This window comes from Formica exsecta, unplaced genomic scaffold, assembly GCF_003651465.1.
Source record: "Formica exsecta isolate Colony F162 unplaced genomic scaffold, ASM365146v1 scaffold62, whole genome shotgun sequence".
Lineage (NCBI taxonomy): Eukaryota > Metazoa > Arthropoda > Insecta > Hymenoptera > Formicidae > Formica > Formica exsecta.
The window spans coordinates 499582-518790 of NW_021853381.1; the positions used below are offsets into that span (position 1 = coordinate 499582).

Here is a 19209-nt window from a genome sequence, read left to right on the forward strand (position 1 = left end):
AAAAGAAAATACTGTTCAAACGTCAATATTATTCGAAAAGCAAGAAAAGAAAATATATTTGATATCAGGGATAATTTCGTAGTTTAATATAATAATATAATAATTGTGAGCTTTTTTTTTTTGTAAAATCGTAAATAAATTTGTATGAACATCGAGAACCTCTACTCTGGTCCGTGTGCGGTATTCTATCTTTCCTCGATATATATACTGGAGAGAATGTCAATATAGGTCCATACCCAGGTACTCTCTCATTAAAGCATTCGTGCGGGCGAGTTCGCGCGAAGTGACGTATCGCTTTTAATCGTTCGTGTACATGTACGAGAGGGCCCGGATTATTCGCGCCCCACTGCCGCCGAGAATACGATTCATCGTTAAAAGCTGGGATAAAAGTGCTTATTGGAACGTGTGTTTGCCGGACACGTTCGCGGGAACGGCGTTAAAGTGTTTACTACTCGTCTGCGGCGAACACGGAAGAATCGGCCCAGAAAACGCGCCAAGGCCGATTTGGTTTTTTCTTTCTTTTTTTTTTCTTTCCTCTCTCTTTCTCTTTCTCTTTCGTCCATTCCGCAAAGCTGTGAAGCGTGTCCAAACATCCGTTGTTTGCCGAGCGAAGATAAATTTCTTACTTCGTTTCCATTTTGAGGGTGGTACCAGGATGGTCAAGTTTACAACGTGGAAGGAAAGAGAGGTCAAAGTTTACTTATGCTGGATTATCTGCTCGAGGGCCCCGTGAACTTAAAGAGTCCGGGAACGAGCTTACAGTTATATTATGCATTTCGAGTTTGAAATAACTGCGTTAGGAGTTACACAGAGCTATAAGAATAAAGCCGCGGCTATTTCTTGACACGTAATTACATTCGAATTTAACAGTCGTCCGAATTTGCAACGTTGGAGATGATGAAAATTGCAGGAATTAAACAGTTGGCGTTGCGGCGATAATCAACTTTGCAATTTTGTATTGTCGTGTTTCGGCGCTTTGAAAATGCCAAAATATTTTCAATAATTGCGAACACCAATGAAAGAGAGAGGGAGAGAGAGGAAAAATTCCTAGAATTCTGCTTAAATTACATCACTCGACCAATTCTCTCTCTCTCTGTCCCGTTAAACTGTAATTGTTTTTGCGCTTTGAAATTTTAATCTACGTAGCTGACGAAATGAGGACAAATATATATATATATCGACAAGAATACCTCGAATATTCACAAATAATTTCGATTCGGTATTTTAACCGAGGAAAATATCGCAAATTTGTCTCGCGGAGAGAAAAACCTCTTCGACGACAAACAGAGATCCCACTTTCACCAGGGCCATCTTTTCACGTTACAGAAAAGCCACCGCAGTATTGCGGGTTTCCGTCCTGGGTGGTCGCCGGTAAATCGTGGGTGGCTTTGGATCGAATGGCGTCCCGTCTCATGGCGTCGCCTTACAACCTCACGATCCTCGACCGAAACGAGACCCGCCTTGTTTGCCATTCGGTTGTCCCCATTGATGATCATCGTCATCATTATTCCACGCCAATCGATAAGGAGAACCAAAGGCAATTCGTCGCGAAGGCGACGCGAGATTGGTAAGTCTATCCATATTATCTCTATATACAGGGGAGAAAATAGAGTAATATAAGATAATAATTTAATGTTACCAGAAATAAAAATTGCGGAAAATATCTCGGGTAAACTTTATCCTTTCCTTTTTCTCTCTTTCTACGATTTAAAAAGAAAATACTGTTCAAACGTCAATATTATTCGAAAAGCAAGAAAAGAAAATATATTTGCTATCAGGGATAATTTCGTAGTTTAATATAATAATATAATAATTGTGAGCTTTTTTTTTTTGTAAAATCGTAAATAAATTTGTATGAACATCGAGAACCTCTACTCTGGTCCGTGTGCGGTATTCTATCTTTCCTCGATATATATACTGGAGAGAATGTCAATATAGGTCCATACCCAGGTACTCTCTCATTAAAGCATTCGTGCGGGCGAGTTCGCGCGAAGTGACGTATCGCTTTTAATCGTTCGTGTACATGTACGAGAGGGCCCGGATTATTCGCGCCCCACTGCCGCCGAGAATACGATTCATCGTTAAAAGCTGGGATAAAAGTGCTTATTGGAACGTGTGTTTGCCGGACACGTTCGCGGGAACGGCGTTAAAGTGTTTACTACTCGTCTGCGGCGAACACGGAAGAATCGGCCCAGAAAACGCGCCAAGGCCGATTTGGTTTTTTCTTTCTTTTTTTTTCTTTCCTCTCACTTTCTCTTTCTCTCCCGTCCATTCCGCAAAGCTGTGAAGCGTGTCCAAACATCCGTTGTTTGCCGAGCGAAGATAAATTTCTTACTTCGTTTCCATTGTGAGGGTGGTACCAGGATGGTCAAAAAAAAAAAAAAAAGAAATTTCCTTGATTACGACGGGGAGAGGTTTTATAAACTTCTGGCTACGCAGAATTACGTAAGTTTAAACGATGGCGAATTCCTGCGTCTATATCTGGAGGGAATATTCATTGCATTTGTTTTGTTGCACAATTTAAGATTGTTACTTGAATACAATAAATATATCTAAACAATAGAAGAAACAAATGAAATGAAAAATGCAGGGTACATTCGATGAAATATATTATATGATTACATTCTCAAGAGAGGGAGACATACTGTGCTCTCTCTTCATTTATCTATCCTGAAGAAATTCGGTCGAGCATAACTTCTCAGCGATTAATATCCTCACTTGGGAAGGTTCCGAGAATAATGTCGCGGTACGGGCGCGACAGCTGCTCGAAGAATTCCTTTACTTGGATATGACGATATTAAGATGACGCGGAGTGGAAGAGAGAAAGCGAGGGAGGAGAAGGAATTACTTTTCTCTGACATTAAACTGCGTCTGATCGGGCGCAAAGCTTTACTACTCGGATGACTCGCAAATAGGGTCATTTCGATTCGCATTTTAATATTCTGTAATTCTTGTTTCTCATGTATAAATAACAGCATCAAAGCAATATTTACAGTATTATACTATATATCTGTTATACCTCTACGCGTAAGAGAGTCGAGGATTAATTTCCGAGTTATTTAACGTTGAAATTGAAAGTATTACGAAAGACATCGTTACTCCATAAATATCTTGCTAAACAAAGCTTGATACGAAATTTACTCCCCGATTATCGTTTTTTTGGTATAAGCGCTCTTAAAAAAAAATCTTACATTTCTTTTATCGTCTCGAGAAATTTTTTTTTTTTTTTTTTTTACGTCGCACCGACAAATGCCAACAATAAAAAGCGACGTGCCATTTCTCCCGGCTGACTTACATCTTATTTCTCGGCCGACGTTCCTCTTTCCAAGAGGTTTTTATTATCCCCTTTAAAATTCTTTCGCCGCCTGATACGCGGCGAATAATTATCGCGGAGGACAAGGACATTAAGCGTTTACTATCCTCGCGAGGTTGCTAAGGGCATGAAGAAAAAAATGTAATTTTCTCTCGTCGATTTATACGTCCGTCTCGACACCATCTAAACACTCGTCATCGATCGTTTTTCGATTTAAACGTTTCTTCGGCCAGCGCGAACGACTCGGACCTTGGTTTTGTTACGGTCGGGAAGTTGTTGGAAGGATAGGGAGACTTTCATAGTTTCATTGTCATCTTTCATCGACTATAACCGTGTGCTTCCGTCACTCGCGGAAACGTTGAAGAAGACAAACGTCGATTCCGATCGTTCTCGACATTCTCGCGCGAAGAAACCTCTCACACATTTCTCGCGATTCAGTTTGCAAGAGTGGAAGTGACGATATAATGAATCGGCGATATCGATCTCGTCCAAGATTTCCTGCTCTCCTTTCGCCAAGGATCTACGACGACAGAAATTCTTGGAATCGATGCCGAGTGATGGACAGTGATTACGGTTAATCGTTTCCATGAACGCCGCGATATCGCACCGACGCTACCACCTACGTCATTATCTAAATGTCTAAACGATGTCGGACAAAGAAATAAGCGCATGACACGACTGCTGACATTATGCCAGGGAAATAACCTACAATCTTCCCATCCATCGATCGCTATTTCTGTACCTTGCACGGAACAATCAGCCGGAGCTTATATCGCGTACATTCACGTAAGTGCAGAAGTGCCGTAGATATTATGCCGCTCAGGTATAATATTATGGTAATAAAAATGATGAATACAAGCATATAAATTTTTCATTATTCGATAAAAGATTAGATGAAACTAACGAGGATATATAAATTTTTCATAGAATGATAAATAACGAACAAGCTTCAGGTTATTACAGAATAAAATAAATAAATTATTATTAATTACTGATAATTTATAGAGATTGTCTTTAACGCTGCTATGAAATCTTGCTCCAAAATTTTACAGACACATGTATCACATTTTCGAGAGACATTTGCTCGCGGATGCGCACGAATTTTCGTTTGACGCCTGCCTTTACCGTATTTATACGGTATGTAAGTGTTCACCGACGGAATTCTCCTTATTTCGCGAAATCTTCCCCACGCTGCTCTTCCCTCGTTGCTTTAATATACCCGCGATTACGCGCCAGCTCGCGACTTTATGAGAAACTCCGTCCGGGATCCGCGTTTCCCCGCTATGCGCGACGAGAAGATGAAGAGGCAGACGGCAGCGAAGACGGGCGGGTCGAAGGAGGCAGGGGTATTCTTTTATACCAGGCAGGCAAGCAAAGATTTCGCGAATTCATATTTTCGTGACGATTGCGGAAAAGAGGAACGTAAGAAAAGGCAGAAAATTACGTCATCGACGAAAATTCACGGTCGTGGATCAATCGGATTTTTATATTAACATTAATATTTAAGATGTGACAATATATTTGTGCGTTATCGCTGATAATTCGTATTTTTTACGCAAGAAAACAAAATTATAATTTTTAATAATTGTTTAAGAAAAATATCGTTAATTATATAAAGTAACTTAAAATTATTATTTTATTATCTTAACATAGATACACAAAATTTACGAATAACGATATAATGCTTCGAATGTCAAAAGTACAGTCAGCAAAATAGTGAAAGAGAATTTATCAAAGTACTCGGAGGGATTTTGCTTTTCTGACTTTGGCGTGATCGCGATTTGCAAGAGCGCCAGTTTGAAGAATGAAACCCTTGAGAGCGGTAATCGCGCTGACTGTTACAAGATTGAATATTTTGCGCCGATACTTCACACCGACCGCCTGGCACCACGACAGCTCTCGGCCGAACGGGGGGGGGGAGGGGGGAAGGGGACGAACGTTAGCAAGGACTCGGTATTTCAATTAAGGCCAAAGCCTCGGCCCGAAGTAATTAGAGGCGAGTGGAGGAGCAAACGCGAGCGCGGGGCAAGACGATCGTGCATTAAACTGTAAATCTGAGAGCACTTATCGCGACCACCCTGGAATTGCATAGATAACCGGGAGTACGAATCTTTCCTTAAAACCGACTCGAATGAACGAACATAATCGCAGCGAAAGCGAAAGAGAATCGCAGAAATTAAGACGTTGCGAAATCAAAATGTCTGTTAATCTTGACTGAAATTATAAAACACGTTTCATAAAATACGATAAGTCATGATTTATTTATTTATGTCAACGTTTCTTTTAATTATTAAATTAAATTAAATTAAATTAAAATTTTATACTGAATTATATATTGATTATAAAAATATAAGATGTACAAGTAAAATTATATGAATAGATCAAAAACACAGTAGTCATTTAGATACTCTATTTACTTCCTCTTTTTCTGTTTTTACCTATTCTCTTTCGGCAAAATAAAATCGTGCTAAAACGTCCATGTATGACTTTTACAAAGTATCTGCTCGGACGATTTCAAGTAGCGAGAGAATATATCGTACATGCAGATATACTTTCGCTTGTGCACACGGGCAAGTTATGTCTGTTTATATGTTTACATGTACCGGTAACGATTTATGTGCATCTCGAGCAGAGCTTTCGCATTGATCGCAAACCGGGACACGCGTTATAACGAGTCGTTTCTACAACGCGAATCACTACTCTTGTAAAAGAGTATGCGATTATATATAATTGAAAAAAAATATTTTGAATACACATATGGTCGGAATTATACGGGAAATAAAACAGTGTTTTGGAGTTGAAATTGAAAAGATTCGAATTATCAATATGTTTTTTTATTACGTTCGCATATTTTCTCTTTTTGAGAAATAACGAGCTTGACGAGCTCGAATATAACGCGTATTCCGATAATGATTTTATATTTCATATATATATATACATATGCATCTGTTGTATTTAAAAATAATTACGAGAAAAATTAATGACAGTAGACTCTGCAAAGCACGTTGACCTTTTTATATTTTTATATTACGCAGAGGACTTGCGATTATGAAATGTTGATTGTGATCATGAAATTTTCACGTCTGTTCTTAATCTTTCTCTTTTAATTATTTTCTCGTCGATTTAACCAGATCTCTCAACCGCCATCGGCTAAGTATTTACTGATCGATTAAAATGTCAGCTGTATAAGTATTCTTCGTGAACATCGTGAAAAATGGCTTCCTGTCACGAAAGTCGTGTATATAACGATAGGGGACGCGATACCAGCTCTGATAAATCATTGTAAATTCATATCTTTTTTTTCCCCCCTCCGTCTATTCCACCCTGCGTTCGAAAGCTGCGTCTTACGGAGGCTCGTCTGCCGTTTCTGTCCCGACCTGTCTCGAATGGAGCTCGCGATATTTATTGCCCAATCGAGTCGCACGCCGTTAGACAATTTAAACTAGATCCACTTAATCCTCCTAATCATAATTTATGCAAAATTATATTCTGTTCCCTCTTTCTCATTACCATAAATATTCAACAAGGGATATAGAGAGTCGAATATTAATTTTCTTATTATTATTATTACACTATCATTTTATTATTAGTGCCGCCAAAATATTCGGGGCTTTATTATATCTCAGTCGCGATCGATATTAAGTCGGGTCATCATCGCGCCGGAAATCATATTCATGATTGTTATTATTAACTCACGAAAATAACGTGCGATTTATTTTCCAAAAGTATCTTTATATAAATAATCGAACGACACTTGGCCGTTTTTAGCGGAAGAAGATTTGAAAATATCTAAATTAAATATAGCTTCACTACATTATATTATTAGCGTCTTCGTATATAGTTTTAAATATATATAGGATTTTTAAATATATATAGGATTTAATGCGATCCCGATAAATTATAGATTACGATAACGAAACAGGTGAGGGATTCAAAATATCTTAATCGCGCCCAAAAGGACGATGTTGACCGCTTTTATATCTGGCTCAACTTCCCCGGAAGCTATTTCGAGAAAGCGGTCTTGATCGCTACTCTCGCAAGTCGGTGCAACAGGAGAGCGGGATGTTCTTATCGGAAAAACCTGCTTATCGTGGTTGTATATCGAGCCCGGATACCTTCATGTACTGCATAAAACTTGCCCGTCTCGCTTCTGGCCGCTCCCGGCGACGGCGGCGGCGGTGGATTTCGACTCGAATGAACGAACAAAATCGCAGCGAAAGCGAAAGAGAATCGCAGAAATTAAGACGTTGCGAAATCAAAATGTCTGTTAATCTTGACTGAAATTATAAAACACGTTTCATAAAATACGATAAGTCATGATTTATTTATTTATGTCAACGTTTCTTTTAATTATTAAATTAAATTAAATTAAATTAAAATTTTATACTGAATTATATATTGATTATAAAAATATAAGATGTACAAGTAAAATTATATGAATAGATCAAAAACACAGTAGTCATTTAGATACTCTATTTACTTCCTCTTTTTCTGTTTTTACCTATTCTCTTTCGGCAAAATAAAATCGTGCTAAAACGTCCATGTATGACTTTTACAAAGTATCTGCTCGGACGATTTCAAGTAGCGAGAGAATATATCGTACATGCAGATATACTTTCGCTTGTGCACACGGGCAAGTTATGTCTGTTTATATGTTTACATGTACCGGTAACGATTTATGTGCATCTCGAGCAGAGCTTTCGCATTGATCGCAAACCGGGACACGCGTTATAACGAGTCGTTTCTACAACGCGAATCACTACTCTTGTAAAAGAGTATGCGATTATATATAATTGAAAAAAAATATTTTGAATACACATATGGTCGGAATTATACGGGAAATAAAACAGTGTTTTGGAGTTGAAATTGAAAAGATTCGAATTATCAATATGTTTTTTTATTACGTTCGCATATTTTCTCTTTTTGAGAAATAACGAGCTTGACGAGCTCGAATATAACGCGTATTCCGATAATGATTTTATATTTCATATATATATATATACATATGCATCTGTTGTATTTAAAAATAATTACGAGAAAAATTAATGACAGTAGACTCTGCAAAGCACGTTGACCTTTTTATATTAATTTCCGACGCAGAGGACTTGCGATTATGAAATGTTGATTGTGATCATGAAATTTTCACGTCTGTTCTTAATCTTTCTCTTTTAATTATTTTCTCGTCGATTTAACCAGATCTCTCAACCGCCATCGGCTAAGTATTTACTGATCGATTAAAATGTCAGCTGTATAAGTATTCTTCGTGAACATCGTGAAAAATGGCTTCCTGTCACGAAAGTCGTGTATATAACGATAGGGGACGCGATACCAGCTCTGATAAATCATTGTAAATTCATATCTTTTTTTTTCCCCCTCCGTCTATTCCACCCTGCGTTCGAAAGCTGCGTCTTACGGAGGCTCGTCTGCCGTTTCTGTCCCGACCTGTCTCGAATGGAGCTCGCGATATTTATTGCCCAATCGAGTCGCACGCCGTTAGACAATTTAAACTAGATCCACTTAATCCTCCTAATCATAATTTATGCAAAATTACATTCTGTTCCCTCTTCCTCATTACCATAAATATTCAACAAGGGATATAGAGAGTCGAATATTAATTTTCTTATTATTATTATTACACTATCATTTTATTATTAGTGCCGCCAAAATATTCGGGGCTTTATTATATCTCAGTCGCGATCGATATTAAGTCGGGTCATCATCGCGCCGGAAATCATATTCATGATTGTTATTATTAACTCACGAAAATAACGTGCGATTTATTTTCCAAAAGTATCTTTATATAAATAATCGAACGACACTTGGCCGTTTTTAGCGGAAGAAGATTTGAAAATATCTAAATTAAATATAGCTTCACTACATTATATTATTAGCGTCTTCGTATATAGTTTTAAATATATATAGGATTTTTAAATATATATAGGATTTAATGCGATCCCGATAAATTATAGATTACGATAACGAAACAGGTGAGGGATTCAAAATATCTTAATCGCGCCCAAAAGGACGATGTTGACCGCTTTTATATCTGGCTCAACTTCCCCGGAAGCTATTTCGAGAAAGCGGTCTTGATCGCTACTCTCGCAAGTCGGTGCAACAGGAGAGCGGGATGTTCTTATCGGAAAAACCTGCTTATCGTGGTTGTATATCGAGCCCGGATACCTTCATGTACTGCATAAAACTTGCCCGTCTCGCTTCTGGCCGCTCCCGGCGACGGCGGCGGCGGTGGATTTCGCGACGCGAAACGACCCGGGGATTCTATTTCTACGATCTCCCGCTTCGACTTTCGACATTGTTACGTACATTATCGCGACTTTCCTCCCGCGATTCCGTACGTTGGCACGTCGGCGTCTATAAAGCACGCCCGAGACACGCCGGGCACGTCAAATTTACCGTCCTATTTCTGGCGATACATCGTCGCGCGGAAAGAGAGAAACACGTCTTTTATACATCTTACCATATAACTCAATTCCATGTCTATATATCTGTTGAATGCATTCCGGAGAGGTAGATACATTCTTTCCGCTGTAAACTTTGCGTCGATTCTTTGCCAGTTTTTTTTTCAGTTTATTCTAAACTTAATACACAATATACAGGATGTCCCAGAATTACCGCACCATCTGCTAATGACAGATTCTTAAGATCATTTGGAGACGATTTTTTCTCAGCGAAAATATCGAGGCATTAATAATTTCCGTATTATAAGAGATTAAAAAAGAAGGGCTTTTTGCAAACTAAACTTTATAAAGAGTTAAAACTACATTCTTTAATTAATTTCAGATAGAATTTACTTTAATAGAGAGAGAGAGAATTTTAATTTAAGGCTTAGTTACAAAGATATATGATAAAAAAAATTGGAAACTTGCAAAAAATAATGACCTTTCTCGACATTTTCGCTGAGGAAAAATCGTCTCCAAATGATCTCAAGAATCTGTCATTAGCAGGTGGTGCGGTAATTCTGGGACACCCTGTATATATACATTTATATTTGTTTCTAATAATAAGATTGAGATTTTTTAATTTTTTATATAAATGTTTATACAATTTTTTTTTTTTTTTAGATAATTTATGAGAGATATTTTAATCGTATTTGCCTTTATTAGTGGAGGCAAATCAAAATTTTAATGTTATCGATATGCAATAAATTTTTTTTTTTTTTCTAATTTCACTCTCGTAATTGATTCGCATTCCCATCTACATCGTTTGAAAGATCAATGTTTTAACTCATAGACTCTGAAAAGCAAAATACCCTTCGGCCTATTAATCATTTGTCGATGTCGGAACGTGCGCGACTTCGACCTCTGCCTGATCGATTATTCCGACATGATGAATAAACCAAATTTTGGTCAAACGAATGTTACATCCTGGCTGTTGACGAGACTCTCGAATTAATGATTTTGATAAATGCGACATGCCTGCAGCGTAGACGCGATTCACTCCGATGAGATCATCCGGTGATCCAACGCGAGCACACATCGTTTGTCGATGCTTTAGCGCGTGAATAATCGCGTTTTACGCATTTCGAATCCGCTCTTTTTCTACATCTTCCTCTTCTATCCGATTGTCGCGCATCCTCGCGTCTCTGCTTTTATGTTTACGCAGCTTCTTCGGGATTGGCAGCTTTTCTTCCGAACGAGCTTCCGCGATCTTCTCTCGATCTTTATTCTTACGACGTTGCCGGCTTTATTTCTCGACGATTCGTCATACGCGACTTGAACATTGACCGACACGAGGAATCGTCCCCGATGTTCGCGAAAATTTAGAGCTCGTAATGTTTTGACCGCGCTGTAAAATATTTTTAGCGAACGGAAATTTAATCGCGAGATTTAAAGCACGAGAAATATTCGGAGGGAACAGTATGGTCATTTTTTATCTCGTACGTAACTTTTACGCTCGTTTATTTTATTTTAGCGGGATTTTATGCATTATGTTAGTGCCGTCAAAATATTAAAATATAAAAATTTTCTATTTTTTTTTTTTTTTTTTTTTTAATAAATGGGTAATCGGGAACACAATCGACTTTGCTTAGAGGCGCGGTTCTGATCCGCGAAGATATTTGCGCGAAAACGATAAAGAAGTACATACTGTATATTATAAGAAAGATGCGAGTCGATTAGACGTCAAAAACACACAAGTAGAAAGAATTTTATGGTGCGAAGTGTATAATATTGAACTTTGTGAAGTACGTAAGCTGTGGTATCTCAGAAAATATAAGAGTCGGTAACTTGGAAGAAGTATTTTTTAATGTCGAAATGCACTTCTCCTCGGGGGGAGGAAAAAATTCGAACTAAAGGCTTTTTACATCAAAATATCTTTCGGTCACGTAAAATGTTTCAATTAAAATCCTTATTAAGATAAACTCAATCGCAAATTATATATACATATATGTATATATATTTGGTGAAATATTTCGCTTAATTAATTAAAATCAATTTAAAATGATTATAAATGTTATCATGTTACCATATTCTCGAAATTTATTTGCTGACGCTAACATTGCCAATATATTAATATTTTAATATAATATCCATTTTCGAATATGCGCTTAACAAAGTTGCGACTTAAAACAGAAGCGAAAAAAGAAATTGCTTTTCATCTTGCAATCTCGCGATTTCCGCGGCGCGGTCGGTCATTACGTTACTGTCGGCGGTATAAAAGGCTCTTTCTCTCTCTCTCTCTCTCTCTCTCTCTCTCTCTCTCTATCGTCTATGTCTACCCGCCGTTAAAGGGGAGCCCGTTAAGGGCTCTTCGCTTATCAAGCGAACATTCTACGGGAAAAGAAAAGATCACGTGCGCGCGCGCGCGATCTAATAACGAGCTTTTAGAGAATACGGATACATCCACATATACCACTCCGTATATATCCGGTGTCGCCGCAGTTCGGTTCGACACTTCGCCGCTGGTTGATGATCGGTCCGGCTCGATGCACCCGATCAAAGCTCGTTTTTATGAGGCCCGCGCATGTACTGTCCGCGATTGGAAAAAAAAAGAGAGAGAGAAAAGCGGGAGAGGAAACAGGACGAGCAAGACAGGCTTAACGAAAAAACGAGTTATGAATTACTCGCGTCCGTAAATAGTGGACACGGAGTCATACGGGGGTGGAGGGGTGGGGTGGATACACACACCTTCATTCCCCTTCTCCCGTTATCGTGCTTATGCAAGTGCATATGAACCCGGGTAAACATGATCCGCACATAAGCAGGTATCGCATATAACTCCGCCTCCGTCTCTCATCCCAGTTTCGCTTTGTTTTTTTCTGTCTCTCTCTCTCTCCTCTCTCTCTCTCTTTCTTTTTTTTTTCCTTTCTCTGTGTCATTTTTTTGTTCGCGTACGTCCGATACAGCGGCGGGTCCTTGTTCATTTCCAGCGCTTCGCTCCATTGATCACATCGTGTATGTATTTGGTAGCGCGTATATACAAGTATCGGGTATTTCAAAATTGTCGTATATAGTATATTCCCATTGAAATCTCCCACGGATTCTCTCTTTCGCCGATCGATTTTTCTCTGGGCGACAATTTAATTTTTCCGTCCTATAGTTCGAAAGCAATTGAGACGTTAATAACGCGCCCTGTATCTGCTTACTTTCGACAAATTATTGGCGCTCTCTAACGATTTTCGACGAGAAATGCAATTTATGATCGAAATACTCGGCTATTTATAAACTACCACATCGTCGGAATATTTCATTTACTATTTGCCCCGAACGGGGGAAGAGCGCGTATTTCGAATGTTTTGGCGAACCGCGGAAAATCATTCCGATCATTTCCGGAGGAAAAGGAACGGGGGCGGGAACGTTCTGTATTTATTAGAATACTGTGCACGGTTGAATGCGGTTTTAACTTTCGTACGTTAACTTTGAGTTATGCGGTGCGGTCAGGTTGTAATTTACTCGACATTCTCGCTGATATAACTACGATATATGTTGATTAGAATTTATACGCGAACGCGACAAATAATAATCAAACTGCATCTCGTACCCCGTATAACTTGCGCGCGCGCGCGGACATTCGTTTAGAGTATCGTGTATAATTGCATCTAATTAAATGGGTAACACAAGATACCGTGTACGATCGGGTCGGAAATTTACCAGACGTACTAATTGGTAAACGATGTCTAATATGTGACCGCAAAGGAAATACCTATGGTATACAAGAATCGAGACTACCTTTAACTGGAAGTAAACAACGAAACCAATTGCTAGGGGAGTGTTGGATCCCTTCGCGCCTATGTTTATTTCCATCTTAATAAATGTGATTCAATATTTGAAAAGGTTTATTAAATTTTATATAAACATATATTATATATAAATTAATATAATTCTATATAATAATATAATATAATTCAAAATATAATTATTGATATAATTCAAAAAATTTAAATACGGATATATGACAGAAGAGTCAGGAGGCCTCTTGGACGTCATTTTTGTAATACGATATAGTATCATTCATGTTAATTGATAATATTCGAGTAACGAGAGATCCCTTCGACAAACGTAAGGGGAAGAAGGGTGCGCGTAGAGAGTCTCTACTCCCGGCACATGAAGTAAACAAGCGTGTCTCTTGCTGTCGATAGAGATCGACTTGGAGCAAGTTCGACGTTTCACCAACCAATCGGCCGGAAAATTGCTCGTTGACCGGAGTCCTACCAACCGGAAGTGCGGAGCCTTCGTGCTCGAATCGGCGCACAAGACGGTGGAAAATTATCGTGTATACGCGCTGCCAAATCGACAATCGAGCCGTAGCCGACAGCACATCCACTAAACTGAAAGACATACTTAACCGCAAATTTGCTCGAGCAGCTCTCTAAGATCGATTCCAATTTGATCTCTTAAAAAATGTTTAAAATATTAGAATTTTTAAAAAGTTGTAAAATATGTAATTAAAAAAATACATTTTAATGTATTTAATCATATTTTAACAAAAATGTGAGATTGTAAATATAATATGTTTAAATTAAGATATATATATCTTTTTAAAATTGCTTTAAATTAAAATGCGCTTGTGTATGTATAATTCAAAAATATAATTTTATTATTTACTTACCGCTCAGAGTCGGATTGATTCATTAATAATTTCCAGTTCCATATAAATTATCGATTCCTCGATAACTTTGTTAAGGAAAAATCAATTTCAAATTAATCAAACAATTCGCAGTCAGAATCTCAATAATCAAGTCTTAGATCGAACCGCCGTTAAAATAAAAGTTCTCTTAAAATTTGCGCTGAAAACTAGGTTTTATTTTCTATTTACACTTTCAAAGTTTGCTTCGCCTCTAATTTTCAATCGGCCGTAATTCAAAAACTATTGGCCTTTGGACTTTGAAAGCGTTATTTTTCTTGTTTCACGTTCCAACATCTGCGATCGAAAGTTCTCGGATACCCAATATCCAATAGTTTTTAGATACTTTATGTGCGCATACATATATCAATAATTATTAATTTTTTTTTTTTTTTTTTTTTTCGATGCATAAGTTAAGTGTTTTTGTAAATTAGCATTATAAATAAACGATAGTTATACTTTTGAGATAAATGCGTTTTATTACTTTTCTAATTATTTTTCTTAATTTTGCTCGATGCATAAGTTTTAATTTTGTGTAAAGTTCTAAAAAGATTACACAATGTAAAAACATATCTAAAGAATATTTAAAAAAATTAAGATATTCTTAGAGTAATTTCTCTTTCTTATACATCTTTCAAATTTTAATGCTTGTTCTTGATTTAAAATTTAATTATGTACATTAGTATACAATTGTATATTTTTAAGACAGTTCTTCTAGCATGTGTGGTTAGTCTAAAATGCAGTCGAGTTGTTAAATCACGACAAGCTGCAGGATACTCTTCGCGCACTGCATCCTTGAGTATATACGTAGCGGCTGAAACTAATTGTAAGTAGTAAAATAAATCTTTGGGCCAACGCGGGAGGAATGGGTAGAGGTAGCAAACGAGGACCATTCAAAGGAATAGCGACCACAAACAAACCGAGGGAACATGCGCGAGCCAGTAACACGTGCTACTATAAGAATTATTGTGTTGAAAATCATGACTGTTACGTCGAATATTAAATAATACACTGGGGCAGACGGGATAAAAAGACCGCACGTATAAATAAAATAATTTTCATGGAAATCTCGGCTGGAAGCGTATATCTCTCTATCCCGAATATTCCGCGCGCTCGCTGCAAATCAGGAATTATTTCCATAGCGTTAAAATTAGTCTGTGTCTGGCGTTATCCGGCAAGTAGGTCACGTCTATCTGCAAATAGCCAAATCCAGCACAAGCGCCAATCTTAATTTACAGCTAACCAGATCGTTCATTGCAAACACTAGCGGCATACAAATTTGCGATATCCTATCATGGAATATATAACTGATTTAATTGCAAAACAACTCGTAATTTTAGCAAGTGTGTACAGGCTTACTCAAAATTTATACTAACATATAAATATATATAATAATTAAATCAAAATGATAAAAAATTTCTTTTAGATATGCAGTTATCACATTTTTATTTAATTAACACGAAGAAATATTTTAATGCACTGAGAAAAAAAAGTTGTTAATTTAACTAAATGCGTTCAACTGATTATCATTTTTTAAATTGAAATATTTAAGTACTTAAGTCAAATATGTCATGTTAGATTTAATATATCGTATTTAATCTAAATACTTAAATATTTCAATTAAAGAAATAGTAATCAGTTGAATACATTTAATCAAGTTAACAACTTTTTTTTCTCAGTGTAGAAATATATGTAAACGTGTGCGACGAGTTACTATAATGCATATGATGTTGAATAGAGAGTCACACAGGAATTGTGAAAATACTCTATACAGAAAGATATAATGCCTTCATTTCTCGCGCTCTTATCGGTTCGTGCATTTTCTAATAAATAGATATACGACTATTTTGTCATGGATGAAACTTCGTCAATACTCGCGTTACACGTAACATTTTCATCTGTAAATGACATCAAGCAGATACTTCTTCGCCGGAATACAGTGTTGCCACTTGCATTTTGCCGTCCTCAACGCGGACAGTAAAACTGTATTATTCGAGTGGTCGTTTGTTGAAATTGCACTGTGTTGAAACCACGTTGGAATACATATTTAGTCGTCTTCTCTTATTCGTATTTGGCTAACGTTATATTTTTGTTAAGTGTGAGCTATTTATAAGCTCGTTTTAGTACACGCACGAATCTCGTGTTAGGATATAAAGAGAAACGAGGAAAAATGTTTCTACAGAACTAGTTTAATTTCGCCAAAACCCAAGATCTCTCCTTTTCTTCCCCGTCTTCCCTTTCAACGCGGAGAGAGATGATTAGCTTCGTAAAAGAATAACGTTCGCATTCGCGATGGCAGCTACATTTCCTTGAATTTTCGACACCGTGAGTTTCATGGCAGACACGCGATATCGCTCTCCGCATATCCGAGAGAACGCCGCGGTGCGCTCTTTCATCACAATGATACTCAGCGGACCGAATAAAATCGACAAAAAAAAAAAGAACGGAAGAAAAGGAAAGATAAAAAGATGAGAAAGGAAAGAGGAGAAGAAGCGTAACGGTCGGTACTTTCGCTGTTCATAGTTCCTACGTGATGTGGTCGAAGGTATATCTCTACTCGCGGAATTGGGACTCTAAGATATCGCTTTCGATTCTTGAAACGCCGCTGACGAGGACGACCTAAATCCAGGAGATTCACGGAATCGCGAGAAGGAGAAGCTTCTTTTCGCCGGGAGAAGCGAGGGTGGAATTGGTCTGAACGTGTCGCCCGTGTGTATGTGTGTGTGTGTGAATGATCTAACGAGCAAATATAAATTAAATTGAAAAGTCGACTATGAAAAATGTCCTGCCCGATTTGGGATACTGTGGCAAAAGAAGGCGGTGAGGTAATGGCCATCCGCGCACGGCCATTGACACGTCGAGCACGGAAAAGGTTTAAATCAACGTCATCTGCCCGCAATATATCGTCATCGATGTTGCAATAGGTCATATGTCAAAGGGATATTTTGTTTCAGCGGCGATGTGTGTATTGTTAATCGACAGCGCAGTGGATGTATAATTATGTGTATATAGAAGAGAATAGAGTTTACATTCAGATTTGAAAAAAAAGTAGATGTATTACATTGAATCAATAATAGATAGTATTTCAATTACATACTTGAAGATTCATATTCAATCATGGTCAAAAAAATGTGCATATATAATTAGCGATACAATACTAATTGGAATATACAATACTAATTTCCTTAGACAATTCTCGAATGTGTATATCAAATTAGTGCAAGTTTTAATTAAGATATCAACGCTACGATGAAGTGCGAAAGAATGTTTGGGAAGGAAAATGGGGAATTCGGTCGTCGCATGCCAAGGGAGAGAAAGAGAGATGCAAGCGGGATGCAAGTGCAGGCGGAAGAGAGACGGAAGATGCACACGCTCTCGTGAGAAGACACCACTGCACGCTGGGGAACGATAACGGTGGTCGGGCGTTCCCGGATGCACGCCAGAAACCGAATGTAAACGGCCGCCGCGCAACTTAATTAATTAAGTTGTGCCGCGCTCTTTACGTTATCGCGCCACCGCCTCCGATACATTATCGTATCGGTTTTGCGTACGCTCCTCCATCGAGAATTCCCGGAAACGGGATGTGTACCGCGTATATTAAATTAAATTTTTGTTAAACCAAGCTCGATACCAAGCTTGAAGAATACTACGATTATCGACACATACTCTGTACTTTAACGTACTTTATCGAAGCTATTGTGTGATTTTATAATTAGCACAAGTATTAAATGTTTTTATAATTATCACAATTATAAAATTAATTATTTTTATAATTAACACAGGTAAAAACGCAATTTTTTACTTAAACATTTGACAGTTGCGTTAAAGCTTTCGTGAAATAGTAGAAATTGCTTTATTTTTGTCTTAACGATAGCGTAGTGTGTGAGGTGGATCTTTTAATTGCTGTCAAGTTTTCTTTCAAGACTTTACGGCAAAGGTCAAAACCGTGATGCATATTGCACGTTATCGCACAGGTGCTTTCCAGGGAAATTCCCCGGAAACGCAACAGACAATTTTGAAACTTTTGCTATTATGTATTTTTTATTCATAAAGAACGACACCCGCATAAATATTATCTCATCGCTCTTCGAAAATTTTATAATATATAATAGCCGTTTAATCTTACATTCTCCGAGTAATATGCAAATTCTATTTGCAACACGCACGATTATATAGTCAATTGCTATTTTACATTTTAATTCATGAATGACAGCAATGACAGAATTGCAACGCGATAAATGTGATGTGTTTTAACATTATTTTTACATGTATTTTGACAAACATTTCCGGATATTCGGTAACTATACGCGTCTCGAATATCTCGACATCAATTATTATCAGCCAGGTCAACAACACACACAATGTTTTACTTATTTTCACTGATTCACAATGATTGAGTACCGTTAACTGTCGATATTTGATCAAGATGTAGTATTTTCATCAATCTCGTCCTGTATGAATAATTTGTAATAATGCTTTACCCTTCTTGATGAAATAAGTGATTTCAAGAAGAAGCATTTTTTTCTAGCCATTAAAGTTTAAATATTAATAATACTTCTTTCCATCGTCAATATATATTTTAAACGGCTTTTGCTATACAAATATATATTTTTAATTTTTTTTTTGCTTTTTTTTTATTTAATTCTTTTTGTAATTTTTGAGTGATTTCAATTTTTTTCTAGCCATTAAAGTTTAAATATTAATAATACTTCTTTCCATCGTCAATATATATTTTAAACGGCTTTTGCTATTTTTGCTATAATTTTTAATTTTTTTTTTGCTTTTTTTTTATTTAATTCTTTTTGTAATTTTTGTAA

General features: G+C 37.2%; 1 protein-coding gene across 1 annotated transcript in view; it reads left to right on the forward strand.

The window, feature by feature from the left end:
* Positions 1-1326: 1326 nt before the first annotated feature.
* LOC115242736 overlaps positions 1327-19209 on the forward strand; it is a 37235-nt gene continuing 19352 nt past the window's right edge. Inside the window, exon 1 of the mRNA XM_029819255.1 lies at positions 1327-1567. Coding sequence (XP_029675115.1) covers positions 1398-1567 — 170 coding nt within the window. The 5' untranslated portion in view covers positions 1327-1397. The remainder of the gene's footprint in view (positions 1568-19209) is intronic.